Source organism: Physeter macrocephalus, unplaced genomic scaffold (genome assembly GCF_002837175.3).
Source record: "Physeter macrocephalus isolate SW-GA unplaced genomic scaffold, ASM283717v5 random_428, whole genome shotgun sequence".
Classification (NCBI taxonomy): Eukaryota; Metazoa; Chordata; class Mammalia; order Artiodactyla; family Physeteridae; genus Physeter; species Physeter macrocephalus.
In genome coordinates, this window is record NW_021145714.1 from 14,327 (window position 1) to 34,434 (window position 20,108).

Below are 20,108 nucleotides of genomic sequence, written 5' to 3' on the forward strand. Positions count from 1 at the left end.
ATGTTTTTAAAAGCTCGGGTTTTATACAATAGAATGTTTTCTAGCAGATGCCTCTTGTTTTAATATATTAAAATTTTGCAAAGCCCGTTGAGCTATGAGCTTACTCCACCCCCAGTCCTTTTGTTAGGAGGGAGAGGATCTCTGACACTGTACACATGAACCCACTAAGGGCTGTGAATGGACGCAGGGCCGAGGGCTGCCCAGTTCCATCCTCTGAGGGCTGATACCATTGGGAATGTGCGCTGCTCCACACCAGCAGGGAGGCCCCGCCAGCCCTGCAGCTGCGGTGTATCCAATCTGAACCGAGAGCAGGAGGGCGCCTGGCACTTCCCCAACAGTCCAAGAGAAAGCCAGCCCACAGAACTGGAGTATGTGCGACCACTGTCTGGGACCGAGGGATGGGACACTCCAACCCAGGCGTCCCCGTGTTCCTTCTGACTTGGACTCTGGGGTCCAATAACTGCAGAGCCCCTCTTGGGTCCCTTAAATGAGAAGGGAGATACCTAAGGACTTGTATACACTGATTTCTCTGGCTACATCAGGCCTGTTAGCAAGCCGCCATCAGATGGGGTTAAGCGCCCGCCCCCCGCCAGACCCCGGCTGTGCATCAGGGAGGGTTAGGAACACTCGTGGCAGCCTGTCTAGCGGCCTGGGCTCTCTGGAAGTCCCTAACTTCCTGAGGGGTACGCAAATACTGCTCGATCTCACTGTCAGAAATGTTCTCATCTCCAGTGACCGTGGAGACAGGGGGTGTGGGACAGATCCGCTTTGGGGGCTTCAACATGCAGGGTGGGAGGAGGAGGGCGGGGCTCGCTGGCCGCTTCCCTGCAAGCAAATCTAAGGAGCCGTCGCCCCGGTCCTCTTTTCCCCATCCTTGCCCCTGCCCCGGCCCCTGCAGCTCCTTCTCCCGGGCGTCCAGCGCGTCTGGCTCTGCTGTTCCGTCTCGAAAGGCCTTGCGGACCAACATGTGGCGGTGCTGGAGAAGGTCGCCGACGTGCGCAACCACAGACCGCTTGTCAAGCTTCAGGACCTGCAACCAGGCCAGCTGCTCGGCCAGCCGCAGCAGCACAGCCAGCAGCTCCTGCAGGCGGGAGGAAGCGGGGTAGGGCAGGTCCACGCTCGCCAATTTACAAAATCGGGCAAGGGAACACGTCAGCCGATCTGAAGGCCGCAGCGACTGCCAAGCCAGGAAAGTGGCAGCGGTGATGACAGGCAAGGGATGCCGCCCGGTCACCAGCCACGTCTCATCTGCCAGCTCCACCAACTGCAGCGTTCGCGACAGCATCTTCTCCTTGTCTTCCACGTACTTAGCTGGCACAGACGGGGAGGCTTCAAACAGTTTGAAGCTGAAATAACCAAAATGAGGGTCTGGTCTCAATACCTCTGGGGGACTGCTCTTTCAAAGCGCGGAAGATGGGCAAGCTATGCTATCCTCCCGGGAACACTGAAGCCTGCTGGGCAGCAAGTTTATCCAGGTACCGAGAGAAGACAGGGTGAGTCTCCTGCTACAGAGGTAAAGGGCAGGAGAATGCAGGAGGGAGCTAACATTTCTTGACAATCCCCCTCCCCCCACCCCATCAGCCATCATTCTGAGGGCTTCACAAATGTTCTCCTTTAATCTACTCCACAGCCTGTCACGTGCATTCAGAGTCAAAACACTTGCCCACAGTCATCCAGCTTGGAGGTAACCAAGCTTCACACCCAAGATTGTTTCATACCGATAGTCTTTGCTTTCTACCATATTTGTCAGAAAAAAAGAACACAGCTACTTATTTAAAAACAAAAAAACAAAATAACTGGCTTCTAACTCCAGCTCTGTCATTTATTAATATCCTTTCAGCTCTAATCACACATGATCCTGTCAAGGCAGGGCTGTTGCATCTAGCCAAGGAGGCCACACACAACATGAGTGGTGGAACCCAGGAGCCCCGTGCCAAGGCTAACACCTTCCTTCCTACATCATTAGGCTGCCGTAAGGCAAAGGGATTTGAAAATTATAACATTCCAGAAATGTAAAACAGGATTAACCTGATTAGTGCTAGGCACAGCAGACGGAGAAGACTTTTCTCCCACATCCTTGTAGAATGGGCTTTGGTCAAAAACAGACAGCCAGAGGTAAAAGGATTCAGGTCTAAAGCCATCCCATCCCCGTGTCTCCCACGAGGCAGGTACCTGCTACAGTAGGTCTTCACCAGGTCCACCAAGCACAGAGATGGCACATCCAGCCCCAGGAGCTTCACCATCTGCATGTAGGTGCCAGAAAACACATCCAAATCTGCATACAGCAGGGTGCAGATGGTTCCCATGGTCAGGGGCCAGTTACGCTGCCGGCAGGTGATTAAGACACAGCACCCGACCAACACCTCCTTCTTCTGCAGCCTGGCAGCACGGATGCCAGAGTGCTGATATGCCTGTTGGTAGTAGGCAACTGCCGTGTCCTCAAATGTTGGTGGCAGCTGCAGAACTCGACAGAGGTCTCTCACTCGGCAGAGACCTAAGAAACCCACAGCAGGAGTTAGAGGGGCCCCAACAACACCTTAAAAGGATCATACACCATGATCAAGTGGGATATACCGCAGGGATGCAAGGATTTTTCAATATCTGCAAATCAATCAGTGTGATACACCACATCAACAAATTGAAAAATAAAAACCATACGATCATCTCAATAGATGCAGAAAAAGCTTTTGATAAAATTCAACATCCATTTATGAGAAAAACTCTCCAGAAAGTGGGCATAGAGAGAACATACCTCAAACATAATAAAGGCCATATATGACAAACCCACAGCTAACATCATACTCAATGGTGAAAAGCTGAAAGCATTTCCTCTAAGATCAGAAACAAGACAAGGATGCCCACTCTCGCCATTTTTATTCAACACAGTTTTGGAAGTCCTAGCCACAGTAATCAGAGACAAAAAAGAAATAAAAGGAATCTAAATTGGAAAGGAACAAGTAAGACTGTCACTGTTTGCAGATGACACGATACTGTACATAGAGGGGTCAAAGAAGCCACCATGCAGCTCCTAGTAATTTCTGTTCAACTCGCCTCAGATACCAGAGGCACAAATAATGGACCTTGCTACAATGACAAGAGTGACACTTGGTGAGGTCATTCGAAAGGCACAAAGACACTTGTGGAAGGAAGTCACGCTTCAGCGCCCCATCTTCTGGAGGCTGGTTTGATTTGTGGCCAAGCCAAAGTTTGATCTGGGTTCCTTGAGTCTACCTCAGACATACCCCCCAAGCAAACCTAAACCTTCCACCTAATTGCTACCTGTCTTAGAACCATCTCTGTCCTTTATTTCTAATTACCATTCTCTTCTTCTCTACTTACCCAGTAATGCTGAAAACAGGAAAGACAAGCAGATGGGCTAGACAGGGGTCCCCAACCCCCGGACCAACCACTACCGGTCCTCGGCCTGTTAGGACTGGGTGGCACTGCCTGAGGTGGGCGGCGGGCGAGCCAGCGAAGACCATCTGCCACTCCCCATCGCTCGCATCAATACCTAAACCATCCCCCCCGCCAAACCCAGTCCGTGGAAAAACTGTCTTCCACGAAACCGGTCCCTGGTGCCAAAAAGGTTGGGGACCACTGGGCTAGACCATCAGGAGAACTTTCTTTAAAGCCACTGTGTCATAAAAGGTTGATACTCACCTCGTTGCTGGCTGCGACTAACTTGTTCGTTTTCGCCTGTGCTTCGGGAATATGTTACTTCTGTAAGATAATGAACAACAAAAAGCTTGTTTAGCCTCTATTCACCAAATCCCTGCCCTCCCACCACACAAAACCGGGGAGCAGAATCCCAATCATCATGCACCCACTCCTTGTCTCACAGAAGGTGCCCATCTTTGCAAGTTAAAGGTCCACCTGGTTTTCCATGACCACAAGCAATACCAAATACACAGAGACTAAAGAGGACTAGGACTGCCCTAAAGCAGCTCCAAGTGTTCCAAATTTCCAGCCGTCCCTCCTGTACATCCAGTTCAGGCAATTCTCCTGCCTGCAGATTTTGAGGGCTGCATTGCTTAGGGACTTGGAAAGCAAACTAAAGAAAAAAAAAAAAAAGATGCTTTTGCCAGTTGGTGCTGAAAACTACTTCGGGATAATAGTACTTTCTGTACTCGTAAAGAATTGATCTATCAATACAATTCTTCGACCATGCCCAGACTAGGTAAACTGAGTGGAACTTTGTTTCTGTTTCATTTATCCAACATTTGTTAATACCTACTACATATACCAGATATGATGCTAGAAAAACACAGATGAATGGCAGTCCCTGACCTTCTGCAGCTCGCTCGTCCACTTTAGGCTGTTTTCTCTCATATTTAAGGGTGCACGAGACAGGGAGAGGGCAGGAGATAAGAAGAATCTGACGTCAATCCCTCCACAGCCCCAGGCTGTATCCACGGCCCCGGAAAAGCCCGCAGAGGTACCTCGGAGGTTGCCCTCGTCAGTGAAGGTGGTAGTAAGGACTCCCTCGGTGACCACACAGCCGCAGTCGGAGCACACCAGCTGGTTCTGCGAATAGTGCGAGTCTTCCACGAGCTCAGTGGAGCCGCAATCGGGACACCGGCCTCCGCCCGGCATCTCACAACCCGTCCAAAGACGAGGAAGCTTTCCGATACCCGCCCCTCACGTCGACAACAGCAACTGTGCGGAAGCAGGAAGTAGGAGCGGAGCCTTGTAAGGTCTGCACCTTTCTCTTCCGGCCAGCGTAACAGCGGTACTATAGGTATTTCCTCCGCGGCTGCGCGTCACTTCCGGTCCGTTCCTCTTTGGACTCGGGTAGAAACGTGATCTAGGAGAGGAGGTTCCTGTTCTGGCCTGTGTCTTCGGCTTCCCCGCAATCTTTAGTTACTTTGAGGTGGGCCAGACTGGGGGTTGCATTTGAGTGAGCGTTCTACCTGCATGAACACGGAGAACAGACAAGAAATTGTTGCCATCCGCGAACAACTCTTCTTTCTAAAGCGCTAGGGGAATCGCAGATTCTCCATTTCTCTTTGGTGACGGATGTTGATTTTGGCCATAGTACAAAATCTGTGTCTAAAAGGGAGAGTAGTGTATCAAGAGAGCAGGAAATCGTGCTCTTTCCAGAGTGGCTTCCCCTCAAGCAAGTTGTTTCCTCTCTTTGCAGTCTGTTTTCCTCCACTGTAGAATGAAGGAGTTGAATTAAAATCCAGAGTGGCAACCTCAGATGCTTTCAGAGGCTAGGCAAGGAATGTCTAAGGGAGTTGGAGAGAAAGAATATGGGGTGGTGAGGCCCTTGGCAATCTGAAGGGTTCAAGCAGATTCGGATGTTTTTAAACCTGAGCTTTAAGATGCTCCAAGACTCTAGCTCCAAAGTTCCTAGCATGGGATAGTATAGATCAAAGAATGTTGAGCAAAAGAGTGCCTCTAGCAAGCTTACACATGAGAGATTTTGTATGTCATGTTTGAATATAAATTAAACATGACCAAAGAAAGTGTGCCTTCTCATAAGTAAATCCTAATTGCACTCATCAAGAATACAGGTTTTGGGGGGCTTCCCTGGTGGCGTGGTGGTTGAGAGTCCGCCTGCTGATGCAGGGGATACGGGTTCGTGCCCCGGTCCGGGAAGATCCCACATGCTGCAAAGCGGCTGGGCCCGTGAGCCATGGCTGCTGAGCCTGCGCGTCCGGAGCCTGTGCTCCACGGCGGGAGGGGCCACAACAGTGAGAAGCCCGCGTACCGCAAAAAAAAAAAAAAAAAAAAAAGAATACAGGTTTTTGGGAATTCCATGATGGTCCAGTGGTTAGGACTCCATGCTTTCACTGCCGAGGGCCCGGGTTCAATCCCTGGTCGGGGAAGTAAGATTCCGCAAGCTGCATGGTGTGGCAAAACAAAACAAAACAAAAGGTTTTAACACTTGAAAGTTTTAGAATCAGTTGTGTCTGAAAAATAAGAAAATTGAGTTAAATGACAAAGAACCAAAGGCCAGTCCCTTCTGACTCCAAGACAACAGATGGAAGTCATCATAGCCAGTACTGAAAGTAGGTGGGGAATTTCAGGCAGGTCCAGCATTAGCAGATCTTGGGAGCTGTTGTGGGCTCAATTTCAACCATGCACTGGGACTTGGGGTGAACGGTGAGCACTTCCCACTGAGAACAGAAAATGATTGGACAGCTCCTGCACCGACTGAATCTAGGAAAAAGGGCGTCTTGTCAGCCCCTTAACAAATAGGGATGCTCCCTTGAGGATTAAGACACAGGTCACAGCTGTCTTCTTTAGAAGACCAATAAAGTATGCATCCTAGAGCTGAAAAGTTTTCAACAGAAAAACGGTACTTATTAGTATGAAGAGATGAGGCGACATAATGACCATGTACCCAGTGAGTCCTCAAACAGAGGATTTGAGCCTCAAAAATAAAGGGTTCTGATCAGGCAGAGCTATAGGTTCTTTTGAAAGAGCTACAACCAGTGGTCAGGTACAGAGGACTCTATGCCTTAAGAGACTGTGAGTTCTCTGGACCACAGTGCAGAACAAGAGCATCTCTGACCAAAATAAGATTGCCTCTTGTCTGTAATCCACGCAGCAGCCTTCTCTGCTTCAAATGCCACTTTCCTCTAATATAAATTGGGAGAGAGGTGCTGTACCTTTCAAGAATTGTCCGTTCAGCCCCTCTGGCTCACAAGTCCCTCCCCTCTGCTCATGGCTACTCCAAAGCCTCCCCTCCCTTCCTACTGCACACAGAACTTCTGGCACCCTGGACCTCAGTGACCTGTCAGGATTCCAGGTATTAGCTGACCGGTGAACACAGAGCAGCTAGACTTCCATTTTTTCATTTTCCACATCAGCATCACATGAGATGGTTAATGGGCTATACTGAAGGGTTGAAGAACTGAATGTGATTATAATATAAAACGAAAACATATTAGTGAGATGGGAACTTTCATAAGATTCCCCTCACAGTCAAGAGGAAAGCATGAAAAACCAATCAAACCAAACAAAAACACCTTCAAAAGGTGTCAGCGCCTTCTTTCCCACACTCTCCTCGAGTCTCTCTCCTCAATAGCCACATCGAAGGGTCCCATCCGGTCCCCCAGAGACTGCTTTCTCAGAGCAAGAGAACCGCTCTCCTAGAGAAATCCCAACTGCTACCATAGGATCTGGTCCCACTGGAGGGATCCCCCCCCACCCCCAACCAAGGGATGCAATAATCTCTAACAGTTCATTCCCTGAGGTGTGAATTACTCACTTTAGCCCCACGCCATGCGAGGGCTTGAGTGGGCTTTGGTGCCCCAAGTTCCCTCTTTCCTAGACTTCCCCACTACTGTGAGGTATGACAGGATTTGTTTCTGGTTGTCCAGCAGATCAGTACTGGGGACACACTTGTGTGCTCATGTGTGCACACACAGCTGTCAGAGACATCTGTTAGTTTCAGACAGTGCAGTCGACATCCTTACCGGGGACGGGAAACAGGTCCCTAAAAGCAACATAACTGGCGCTGGGAATAGGTGCTTTTTGTTTTTAATTAATTTATTTTATTTATTTAGTTTTGGCTGCGTTGGGTCTTCGTTGCTGCGCGCGGGCTTTCTCTAGTTGCGGCGAGCGGGGGCTACTCTTCGTTGCGGTGCACGGGCTCTAGGCACGCGGGCTTCAGTAGTTGTGGCCCGTGGGCTCAGTAGTTGTGGCATGTGGGCTCAGTAGCTGTGGCGCATGGGCTTAGTGGCTCCGCGGCACGTGGGATCTTCCCGGACCAGGGCTCGAACCCGTGTCCCCTGCGTTGTCAGGTGGATTCTTAACCACTGCGCCACCAGGGAAGCCCAGGAGTAGGTTTCTTTTTTAAAAAAAAAACTTTTTATTTTATATTGGAGTGTAGGTGATTAACAATGTTGTGTTAGTTTCAGGTGTACAGCAAAGTGATTCAGTTATACATGTACATGTGTCTCTTTGGGAGTAGTTCTTTACATTACCATACAGAACAGCATCAGACTCCTCTCATCCCGTTTTGTGCAGATCTTGAACTGAACTGCACTTTTTTAAAGTGGGATTTTACTACAGAGTCATCTACCTATGACAGAAGCCCCGAAATTCTGCTTTCCCCAACACTACTCACAGTAAAGTGGAAGGGCAGCTTTATGATTCTCCTACCAGCAACTCTAGGGGTGGAGGGGTGATTCTCTTCCAGCCACAAGTATGTGATAGTGTAAGAGAGGCTCGCCCTCAGACACAGACAGGCTAGGAGGTGGGCAGGACCCAGGCCAGAAGATGGCGCGCTCCACTAAGACATGCAAGTCTGGGGTTCACGTTCTCAGGAAGAAATCTGTTTATTTAGGAAATTTATTTGCCTTCCTCTGGGAAATCAGGACAGATACATCAGCCTCGGTGCCTTTCCTGCTGCTACAAACTCTACCGAGAGTTACCATCATTCAGTGATAGTGATGATCTGTTGTGTTTTTTTAAAGGGATATTTATTTATTTATTTATTTTTGGCTGCATTGGGTCTTCGTTGCTGCGCGTGGGCTTTCTCTAGTTGCGGTGAGAGGGGGGGTACTCTTCGTTGTGCTGCGCGGGCTTCTCACTGCGGTGGCTTCTCTTGTTTCGGAGCACGGGCTCTAGGCGCGCAGGCTTCACTAGTTGTGGCACGTGGGCTCAGTAGTTGTGGCTCGCGGGCTCTAGAGCTCAGGCTCAGTAGTCGTGGCACACGGGCTTAGTTGCACCGCGGCATGTGGGATCTTCCCGGACCAGGGATCGAACCCGTGTCCCCTGCATTGGCAGGCGGATTCTTAAGCACTGCGCCACCAGGGAAGCCCATGATGATCTGTTTAACAGCTGTTCCTCCAGCCTCTCTCCCCTGCTCCTCCCTGAGCCTGTGAAGCTGGAGCCATGCTTCTTGTCTGTAAGGCTGGAGCCCACATGGTACTGGCACATAGGCTTTTGGAATGCTGAGTGCCCAAGATGGGCTGGATTAGAGCAGAAAGCTACTGGGGAGGGGCGACCATTGGAAAGGATGCCTCAGACATGGTCCAGATGTGAAATACTGACTGTTTTTTTTTTTTTTTTTTTTTTGAAATACTGACCTTAAGGCCAGAGTTCTTTCTAGAGAAGGGGCCAGAGAGGAGGGCACTGGTGGCCTGAAGGAAGCCCCGGGCCAGTCGTCCCTTGGTGACGTGTGCGTATGTGTTAGGGATCTACCTGTCTTTGTTACAAGTCTCCCTGGGAATGACCTGGCTTTCTCATCCCTGTGTCTGCTACACTCCGGAAAGGCTGTCTAGCTCCGGTGGACACCTGTCCTGGTTGGGCCGGTCAGAAGCAATACGTAGACGGGATCATTTCTAATCTGGAGCGAGTAACCAGTGGGAGTTGGGCTGCTCTCAGGGCCTCCCCCTGGGCTCCTTCCAGCTCAGATGACTCTAACCCAGTTTCACTCTGAGCCCAGAGGACCCCCTCTCCTCGTCACAATGAGTCTTGGAGCCTTTCTGACTGGGTCCCCATCACCTCAGCTCTTCAGTAGACAATGATTCTTCTCTGACACACAAGGGTAACACAGCCTCGGTACAGGGCACGGCCAGGACTTCCTCAACCCTTGTGCCAAGTCCCTGCCCTCACTCATATTCACTTTCCCCTTTCCTGTTGTTTATTGTGTGACCCCAATACACTTTCCCTCCCCTGGGCTGAGGATCGCTGTGTTCGGTTTCCTGCTCTCCCAGGAACAAAGGCACCTGGTAACTCTGAGAAGGAGGTCAGGGGCCTAGAGCACGAACACAGTCGCCTCAGAGGGACCTTCCCTCCTCGGAGCCGTGGCTCATCGGGCCTTGTCTTGAGGCCCTCCGTTTTTCGCTGCCCATCCTCCAGGATTTCAAGTCACTCAGAATATTATCTCCTCCGCCCCCAAGGCTAGAGGAGACTGGGGCCTCCTAGTCTGGGGGCCTAGACTGGGGGTTGGCAAACTTTTCCCGTGAAGGGCCAGAGAGCAAATATTTAGATTTGGTGGACGAGAAGGTCTTTGTCTTAAGCACTCAAGTCTGCTGTTGCAACGTGGAAACAGCCGTAGTCAATTACCTAAATAAGCACTGCTGTATTCCAATAAAATTGTGTAGACGCTGAAATTTGAATCTCATGTAATTTCCATGTGTCATGAAATATTATTTTGATTCTTTAACTGTTAAAATGTAAAAATCTCCGGTGTTCAGTGCAGTGCTGTTGACTGTGGTCATCATTCTGGCCACTTGTTCATCCCACATTTAAAAAAAAAAAAAAGGAAAAATCATCGTGTTTTTTTTTGTTTGTTTTGGCCGTACCGCACACGGCTTGTGGGAGGCTTGTGAGGTCTTAGTTCCCTGACCAGGGATTGAACCCGGTGCCGCAGCAGTGAAAGCACAGAGTCCTAAGTCCTGGACCGCCAGGGAACTCCCAGGAAAAATTCCTTGGCTTGAGGGTTACATGAACAAAAGCGAAGCCATAGTTTGTTGACGTGTGTTCTAGAACCCCAGGTCGGACAGGTGAGGAGTTCAAATCCTTTCTTTACCTGCCGTGGGACCCCAGGCAAACTTAAGTTCTGATGCCTCTGAAAGTCTCCATTTCCTCATCTGTGTAATGGAGATATTATCTACCTTGAGAATTGAAAATAGTACTCAGCAGCGCTTAGTGAGTAAGCAGGAACTCAATAAACAGGCCTTCCTTTTGCGACCAAGTTTCAGCCTGAAGTGAGCAGTTGATAAGCAAGAATGAAGCAGCTTTCTCTCGTCTCTGAGGGCTTGTCAGTGTCACCAGGGTAACGATTTCCAGGGCTTGGGATACAGGTATGTAAGAGTCAAACGTCGAAAGGCTAAGTGAGGACATCCTCCCTCAGGAGATTCTGTGGCTTTGGGATCCGCTAGTCCCACAGAGTTCAGCTAAGCCAGCTTTGAACTTGAATGGGAAGTGATCGCACCCGCCTTCCCAGGAGGGGAAGCTTGCAGAAGATGACAAAAGATGACACCCCCAAAGAGAAGCCCGGGGCACGGGCTCCATCGGCTTCGAGATGGGGTCCGAGGGCTAGGGGAGCGCGTGCTGCCAGCGCTTTTGGCCACGGACACGGTGGTCACTGTACCCTGTAAATGACACTTTCCATGGGGAGGTGGGCAGGGTGCCCCCTCCAAAAGCAAGGGAAATGAATCTTGGGGGAGAGCTGGGGGTCACATTTGTGTAAACATTCCTTCCTTAGAGACTCTCCTTGGAGGGCTTTTTGTTTGTTTGAAGCAAACCTGGGAGGCCGTTGTGTCAAGAGAAGCCGCTTTTGTGTCACTGTACGCGGTGGCCCCGCCGTCCACGTCTGGCTGGCTAACCAGGCCCCTCACCCAAACCAGGGAGGCCCTCAGGTAGCTCCCCCCAGCCCACCCAGGGGCTTCACGGGTGCTGCCTGCCTCTGTGCCTCTACAGTGTGACTTTCATCTCTAAGAAAGAGCATCTCCTCCCTTTTGAGAGGTTGGGACCCTTGGTTGAGGCAGGCAGACCTCTCACCTCCTCAGGAAGGGGTGGGAGATTGGTAGAAGGAGCTCAGGATGAACTCAGCTGATGGAACCAGGAACCTAGATCTGGTGCTGACCTGGGTATTCCTGAACCCAGTGTGAATTCAACTCATGCTCCAAACGTCAAGGTGTCACTCTCTGGGAAATCAGTGGGGCAGGGGTGAGGAGGTAGGGGGTGGCATGGGGGAGGGAACCAAGAAAGTGGCCTTGGTCATGCGATCAGCTGAAGGCGACCACTGCCAAGGAAAAGCTGGCAGCCTGTAGCACTAGGGACAGGAAATTCAGATGATGTTCATCTGGTAAACACCATGGTCCCTTCCAGGCCAAAATATGGGGTATGTCATAGGGAAGGGTCAGAGATGTCCCAACCTCTGGAGGAGAAAGGGATTGGGACCCCTGGGCACCAGACAGTGTGACAGCAGCAGGAATCCAGGCAAGAGACCCTCATGGGTGAGAAACGCCGGTCACGCCCCCAAGAAAGGTTTTCCAAGAAGACAGAAGAACTTCTTATTGCACCCGTACGACACCACAGACACAAATCTTTGAAAGGTAGTGCCATTTTATTTAGTGTTGTAGGAAATTTTAGGTTACTTCTTAAAAACAAAAGCAAAGAAATTCAAAATTCCCAAAGTAACAAAGCAGAAAATAAGAATTCTGTACTCCAAAGATGCTGGGTGAACTTTCAGTCAGAGGGAGGAAGAGGTCAAGTTAGCAGCTCACATGATAGATACTGAGAAACCACAGGGTTGAGGTTGGTGTGAAGGTTAAGCTTAACTGGAGGTTAAGCCCTCCGCCCGCCTAAGGCAACAGATCCTTCAGCCTTGAGGGACCACATGAAACACCCGGGCAAAGGGTTGACATTTTTTTCCGGACGCTGACCTCCAATTGAAGTTCATCGCAAGGTGTTTGGTATTTCATCGGATGCTTCCCTGAAGCACTGACTGGTCTTCTGGGGGGTCAGCCAGGCAAGGCCAATCAAGAGCTGCTCCTGTTTCTGCAGAGCACGGACTCCTCCTAGGGCCCGTCAGTTTGGTGAGCATTTTCAGCAGCTAGAGGCTAATTCAGGCTCTCCTGGTATAGATGGCTGGGTGTAAGCCCTCAGACCCATGCCAGCTGCAAGAGCTCCAGCCCTGCAGTCCAGCTGCCCCTGCGAATAGCTCAGAGCAGGCTCCAGCTTTCCTAGCTGAGCTCTCCCTCACAGTAGAGTCCTCAAGGACAGGTGTTAACCGGTGACCTTGAGAGGTGCGGGAATGCTACCTGTGGAATTTTTTTCCCAGCAGTGGTAGAAACCAGGCATCCTTGAAGTAGATTGTCCTTCATTCTCCAGAGTTCTCGAGTGGCATACAGAGCAGAGGAATTTGCTCCTCCACCCAGACGTTTCTCTCAAACAGAGACCGGGTCCCATCTCCGAGGTCCTAGCAGCAGATCTTTCCCCAACAACCAGCTCTCGGGAAGCATGCGGGTCTCCACAGCAGCTCTTCCGAGGAGAAACCACTCAGCGCTCCCGCCACCCAGTGCACGTGGGTTTTCACCGTCCAAGTACATTGACATCAAGTAAAAAACATTGCAGAACAAATATATACACGTGCATTTGCAGAGTTCAAGCGAATATCCAGTTCTCTTTATAGGGATGCACATAAACCTCACAGCACTACGAAAATACCAGTCATCTGAGACGTTTACAGTGGTCCGCAGTACTGTAGGAGGGTATTAAATAAAAGAGCTATCGATAATTAAAAGCAAATTAGCTAAATCAAGTTACAGTATCATCCTTCAGATTAAAGTGCTCTGATATTAACTAACGTGGCCGCAAACGTGATCCTGAAAAGGGATTCCGCTGCCTATCATCTTGCCTCTTAACTTCAATATAACAAGAATGAACACAGAAGAGCGTTCCATTTAATAACCGCTCTCATCTCAACCCCTGCCCACCCACTTGGCCTGTGACATTCTTCCCCCAGGAGAGATGTTGGGATTTGATGAGATTCTGTCACAACTGGGAGAAAAAAAATGAGTAATACAGAAAACATTCCAATTCCAATATCAGGTTACTAACAACGAAATTACCTGAAGACTCTGAACTGGTGCTATTAGTTGAAAAGGGGGCAAGTGTCCTAGTTTAAAAGGAAAAAAAAGCATGTTAATCTAGTTTAAAAAATACAGCCATCTAAAAATAGGTATCATCCTGCTCTTTACAATTCTATAACAAGGGGTGGGGGAGGGAAATGCCAAGAAGAGCTGCCAAGGGAACCAGGGAGCCAAGCGACGGCACTTGGGAGAGGGCCAGTGGGTGCCGCTGCAGTTGCTCCGTACCTGGTGGGACTGTTATAGCAAGTGCTTGGGTCCCCCGATCCCTAATCAAGGCACTGACTCGGTCACTCCAGCCAGCAGGGACCCTGCGATCGCAAAAGGAGGGTTTCTGACCAACTGCCCCAGTGCAAAGTGATTCTAACTCCCCTGGTCTACTTTCCGTACCTCTACAGACAGCCCCTCCTGGATGACAAAGAGCACACTTTAAGGCTACAGAGTAGTGGAGGCTGATGCTTGGAAAAGGCAGCTTGTTCCAAATCTCAGAGGCGCACTCGGAGGCGCACCCTAAGCTCTTCTGCTCCAGTCAAAAACAAAAGACCAAGTCCGAGGAGCTGTGTAGGTTTACATAGTATCAAAACTTAGCATCTGCAGCCAAAACGCCACGGCTGAGCTACTCAAAAGCCAAGAAAGTATGTGCACCACCGCACCAATTGCCTGGTCCTTGTCATCTCACCCTAAGCTTTAATGACTGGGGGAGACGTACTTTATTTTTTTTTAGTTTTTTATTTTTTTATTTTTTTTAAAGATTTTTTTCCAAGGTATGGTTTCTCCCTCCTAGTCCTATTGGCTTTTTTATTTTTTGGTGGTATCTTTTCTTTTTTAAAAAATTTTATTTATTTATTTTTGGCTGTGTTGGGTCCCCGTTTCTGCACAAGGGCTTTCTCTAGTTGCGGTGAGCGGGGGCCAGTCTTCATCGCGGTGCGCGGGCCTCTCACTATCGCGGCCTCTCTTGTTGCGGAGCACAGGCTCCAGACGCGCAGGCTCAGTAGCTGTGGCTCACGGGCCTAGTTGCTCCGCGGCACGTGGGATCTTCCCGGACCAGGGCTCGAACCCGTGTCGCCTGCATTGGCAGGCAGATTCTCAACCACTGCGCCACCAGGGGAGCCGGGAGACGTACGTTAAAATCTCAATATTAAAGAAAGAAAACCCCAATGTTAAAAATACATTAACACCCCCAGCGCCATCTGAACCTCTGGGCCAGGATCAGATCTAATGACCACGTCTCCGGTCAGGCATAAAATATTTACAAGTTGGTTAAAGGCACAGTGGCATTTAAAAATAAAACCCTGGGAATGTCCAATAAAAGATTCATTGTAATAATTAACCTGGCTTCTGTGGGTGGGATTGACTCTTCCCAGATAAGGCGCCAGGGAGAGAGCGATTTGGAGCCTGGACCCTGGCTCTCAGGCACACCGAGTCCTCGGCCTTGGGAGCAGGAGGAAACAAGCTCACAGAAAAGTCTCAGTGCCGGATTCACATTTTTCCTGCTTTTTTGCCGACCTGAAAGGGAACCCGGAGGATGCTGGGGGTCTCTTCCATGACCCTGACCAGCAGGTTGTCGATGTAGTCTTCCAGCTGGCGCACCTGACACTCCTTCTTGCTTATCGTTTCCTTCTGTTTGAGGACAAGCTGGATCAGCTCGTCGTGGGTCAGCTGTGCATAAGCAAACTCGGGTTCCGAGGGCTTGTATTTCTTTGGAGAGGGGAGGAGGGGGGAGAAAAGTGATAAAGTCAGTCAAGGAGTCAAACATCTTAAAGAAATACAAAAGAGGTCGCTTTTAGTGACTGAGTCTGTGATCCGAGTCTCCTGGGAATTCGTCTTTGATTTCGGTGGAAAACTGATGACGGATGAACTTTTCTGTGAAAGGGCCAAAGAGTTAGTATTTCAGGCTGTGCAGGCCACAGGTGGCCTTGGCTGCATGTTCGTCTTTGTGGTTTGGTTTGGTGTTTTGTTTTATGACCTATTAAAAATGTCCAAACTGTACCCAGCTCACAGGCTGCAGACCCCCGGACTAGACTCTGGGCTTGGGGTTTAGAGATGTAATGACTGGTGGCCTGTGAACCCTGGAGCTGGCACAACCAGATATCCAAGCGGAGCTGAGCCCCAATCTAAGGTGACCTGTGAAGAAACCCTAGCGGCAGACGGTGCAGGAGGCGACACTGTCCACCCAAGACAACACGTGGCCGTTCATCCCAGAAGGTCTGCTACTGCCTCGGCTGTGCTCAGGAGATCTGGTGATTAGGAGGGTGCACTGGGAGAGCCCACTGTAAGTCATTCCCCAAAACTATGCAGAATCAAAGCCAGGGGCCACCATCACAGCCATCGATGGCGCCCCCTCTAGGTACAGTGGCTGAGCGGCCCCGTCCTGACCAGAGCGGGAGCCCCGCGGAGTTACATTTACAATCTGGGATGACTGGTGGCTGACTGCAAACTGCCCAGGCCCCAGCCACGAGGAAACGCAAGATAAGGATTATATAAAGTAACACGCTGTACCAAGTCTCTAGTGAGAGGGGAAAAAACCCCAAAGCTAACTTTTCCTGAAATCTGTGGCTCAGATTCGTAAGTTTAAAGAGATGAGGTCATGGGGCAACGTCAAGACAGTTTTGCCGGCGGAACTCTGAGGTAATCACGGTTTCACTGTCGTGAGGGTCTAACAGTTTCACCGAGGAAGGCTCAGAACCACCTGCTTCAAGAAGCAGCTATGTCAAGAGCAGGGTCAACCCTGACACGACACAAGAGAAGGCCCTGTTCAGCCCAGTGATGCAAGCTGCCTGCACACCGACCAGAATCCCGAAAGAAATCCCATCCCTCTTGTCCTGGCTACAAAGAACAGCACGATGATGGCAACACTAGCTTAGACACGTGCCTGACACTTTCAAATAGGGTGTGTCTGTTTACATATCCTATCAAGGAAAAAAGTAGTCTTTGTAAACAATAGCCAAGAATACATCCTCAAGGGGTTTTAGATTATACCTCTGTCACAGAAGGATTATATTTATTCAAAGATATTGATTACCTAAGATGCTCTGCAAGAGAGTTTGGGAGAGAGAAAGAAGCAGCAGTTGACACCTGGAGGGAAGGGCAGGCAGGTGCTCCTCGAGAGGAGGGGCCAGGTCCCCACAATGTCTGACACACCTGGGGCTTCACCTGAGTGTCGGGGTCCAGAGAGATATGACATGTTCCAGCTGCTGAACAAACAAGAGACCATTGCTACATGGGTGATCAGGACAAGCTTCAAAGATGGAGTAACCTCTGAACCAGACCCTGGAGATGAATTAAAATTAATTTCTCCCCCAAATAACAGGATTTTGTTTTGAATTATAAAAGGAATATTTACTTATCATAGAAAATCTCACATCCAGAAGAGGGAAAAAATTATTATCCATAACTCCAACACCTAACGTTGGGGTCTCTTTCTTTCTTATTCTTCCTGTTTTTTTGTTTTGTTTGTGGGATTTTTTTGTTGTTGTTTCCTATCTGGTTTGGTTGTGTGTGTGTGTGTGTGTGTGTGTGTGTGTGTGTGTGTGTGGTACGCGGGCCTCTCAATGTTGTGGCCTCTCCCGTTGCGGAGCACAGGGTCCAGACGCGCAGGCTCAGCGGCCATGGCTCACGGGCCCAGCCACTCCGCAGCACGTGGGATCTTCCCGGACCGGGGCACGAACCCGTGTCCCCTGCATCGGCAGGCGGACTCGCAACCAGTGCGCCACCAGGGAAGCCCAGGTTTATTTGTTTTTGTTTATATGTTTGTTTGTCGCACTGCATGGCTTGTGGGATCTTAGTTCCCTGACCAGGGATTGAACCCGGGGCCCCGGCAATGAAACTGTCAAGTCCTAACCACTGGACTGCCAGGGAATTCCCTTCCTGGGTTTTCTTTATGTTTTACAACTTTAGCATCATACAAAATCGAGTTTTATAGCTTTTGAAAATTATTATTTTGTGAGCATTTTCCCATCATTAAACTTTAGAAAAATTGCTTTTTAAATGGATTTTCTGTTTGTTTAATTTTATTTATTTATTTTTATTTATTTAATTTTTGGCTGTGTTGGGTCTTCGTTGCTGCGCACGGGCTTTCTCTAGTTGCGGTGAGCGGGGGCTACTTTTTGTTGTGGTGCGCGGGCTTCTCATTGTGGCGGCTTCTCTTGTTGTGGGGCGCGGGCTCTAGGCACGCGGCCTCAGTAGTTGTGGCACGCAGGCTCAGTAGTTGTGGCTCGCGGGTCCTAGAGCACAGGCTCAGTAATTGTGGCGCATGGGCTTAGTTGCTCTGCGGACCAATCTTCCCAGACCAGGGCTCGAACCCGTGTCCCCTGCATTGGCAGGCGGATTCTTAACCACTGCACCACCAGGGAAGTCCTAAATGGATGTTTTAAATCTCATTATATTTTAACCATCTCTCTGTTGCTGGATATTTAGGTTGGTTTCAATTTTCACAATTATATAATAACATTTATTTAAATGTGTGACTATAAATCTTTGGTCATATCCCTAAATGTTTCCTTAAGACAAATGCATAGAACTGAAAAGGCACGCAAACTTAAGGTACTTCCTACAAACCGTCAAACAGCTCTTCGATTTGGATTCTGTAATCTAAAGAGGAAACTACGCAGGACTTTGAAATCATTAGAAGTTCCTATTCATGTGACGACTAAAAAAATTAAAAAGCAATCCAGCAATTACAGAAAGTGAGTAATGGCCATGGAGAGGAAGAGGTGCAAAGAAAATACCCATTAATTCAAGAAACAATAGTGCCCAGTGTCACACATTTCCTTCCAGGATTTTTACATTGGCTTTTTCCCGCATAGCTGTACCAATAATGACGTACATTCAAATTTGTATCCAACTGTTCCCATACAATATGACAGATGATTTTTGGATCTAGTTGGCTGTATTATTTTTAAATGGAAGTGTGGAAGCCACCTGAATAAATAATACATTCCTAGTTTTAATCATCTCTAAAAGATGGCGGCCCTAAAACAATAACAACAACAACAACAAAAAGCCACTGTAGTAATGATTCAGCTGGCTTTTCGTAACTTTAGCGATGCAATTTCTTTCCCTAACCTCTCTCTCACTTTGCAACCTTCCAAAGAGTAGTTATTTTAATAAGCACTGTTTATGCCTTAGTACAAAGCGTCTATTCTACGGTCGGCCAATAGCCGTCTCCAGGAACCTTTCCATGTTTACTCAGAGTAGTTACCAGGTATGGTCCAGGACCAACAGCTTTGTTGCATCCAGGCAGGGGGGCAGCAGCGGAACTTACAAATCATGAGTAGAATAAGCAGCCGTTGCCTTTGTTTTAAGGCAAGTTACTCTCAGCCAGGGCCCGGAGATAAGCCCCTGGTTAAATGAGCTTTGAAGGGTAAGCAGACTGGGAACCAGGGGTCTTGCTCACTTCCCGAAAGCCAGGTGTTTGCTTCTCTTCGGAGCCAAGCTGCATGCCACAGTAAACGGAAAAGGGGACGGGGCGAGCGGGGTGCTAAATGACTCTAGTTTTCGTGACGGTCCCTCTCATGCTGTTCTTTGGCCCAGTTTCCCGGTAAATATCATTAACTCCAAGAGGACAAGTGCTGCCCCTTCTACACAACTACAGAAGCCAGCCAGGCTGCTCTGGCGAAGTTAGGGTCCACCTTTGGGCTCTGGGCTAAAACCCCGTAGGTACACAGTTCTGGCTACAGCCGATCATCTTGAGAATGATGCTTAACAGTGATGCCCCGTCAGCATGGACAAGGGAAGAGAAGGCAAGATGGCCGGAAGATGCTAACTAGTTTTCAGCAGCAGTTCGTTATTACTGCTCAGCCTCTCGAGCCCCAAGTCTCCAGCTTTCAGTGTACCTTCAGCCCAGCCCCTGGAGGTAAAGGTGCAACACGGCCAGAGGTATCAGCCACTGCCTGGCACTTATAAAACGCTTGCAGGAGCGAAGGAGACGTAAGCAAAAGTTTTATTTTAAAAACGCAAAAGCTATTTGACGTCCTGGAGTCCCTGGGACCATAAAATGTATGACTGAATGAAACTTCTAGATGCTTGCAGTAAAATAGAAGTAAAGTTTATGTCTCCCACCTGCGATCCCCAGCGGTGGGTTAGGAAATTCCGGTCCACGTGTCTGAAACATAACACATCTGAATCCCTCTGATTTTAGAGTCAGAGAGGGCAGGATGAAGATACTCTCCAGCAGAGATCATCTGGAGGGCACCGGTTTTGGTTTTAAGGGGAGGAGCTGGGTTTTTTAGTGTTAGCCACTCAAGCTTTTTAAAGAGCAGAGATCTTCTCATCCAGCAATAGTCTTCCTGGAAATTTAGCTTACGGAAATCACCTACAAGAAGGGAAAAGTTCTATGCGAGAAGTTATTGATGACAGTGTTACTCATATTGAAAAACAGAAAACAAGCTAAAGATCTACTAACGGGGGAGTGAGTAAGTAAAGACTGGCATAACCGTTTCAAAGAGTAGTTAAGTAGCAACATGCAAAAGTGTTTACGATAGGACACTAAGTGAAAAAGAGGATTTCAGAGTGTTTCCACGCAGGTGATGGAGTTGGAGGGCCATCATC

General features: G+C 49.1%; 2 protein-coding genes across 5 annotated transcripts in view; both read right to left on the reverse strand.

Annotated features, from left to right (window-relative positions):
- Window positions 1-3: 3 nt before the first annotated feature.
- BRF2 (BRF2 general transcription factor IIIB subunit) lies at window positions 4-5,483 on the reverse strand. Its single transcript, XM_007127475.4, has 4 exons — window positions 4,440-5,483; window positions 3,661-3,720; window positions 2,173-2,494; window positions 4-1,346 (listed from the first exon to the last, which is right to left on the reverse strand). Exons 1-4 carry the CDS (start codon window positions 4,591-4,593, stop codon window positions 608-610), a joined length of 1,275 nt encoding a protein of 424 aa, XP_007127537.1. The 5' UTR covers window positions 4,594-5,483; the 3' UTR covers window positions 4-607.
- Window positions 5,484-12,024: 6,541 nt separating this feature from the next.
- The window catches only part of RAB11FIP1 (RAB11 family interacting protein 1), a 29,350-nt gene continuing 21,266 nt past the window's right edge, over window positions 12,025-20,108 (reverse strand). For 2 of the 4 annotated variants that reach the window (XM_007127473.4, XM_024131510.3), the window contains one exon: window positions 12,025-15,257. In XM_007127473.4, coding sequence (XP_007127535.2) covers window positions 15,039-15,257 — 219 coding nt within the window. In that variant the 3' untranslated portion in view covers window positions 12,025-15,038. The other 2 variants (XM_028485521.2, XM_028485522.2) reach the window with 2 other exon arrangements.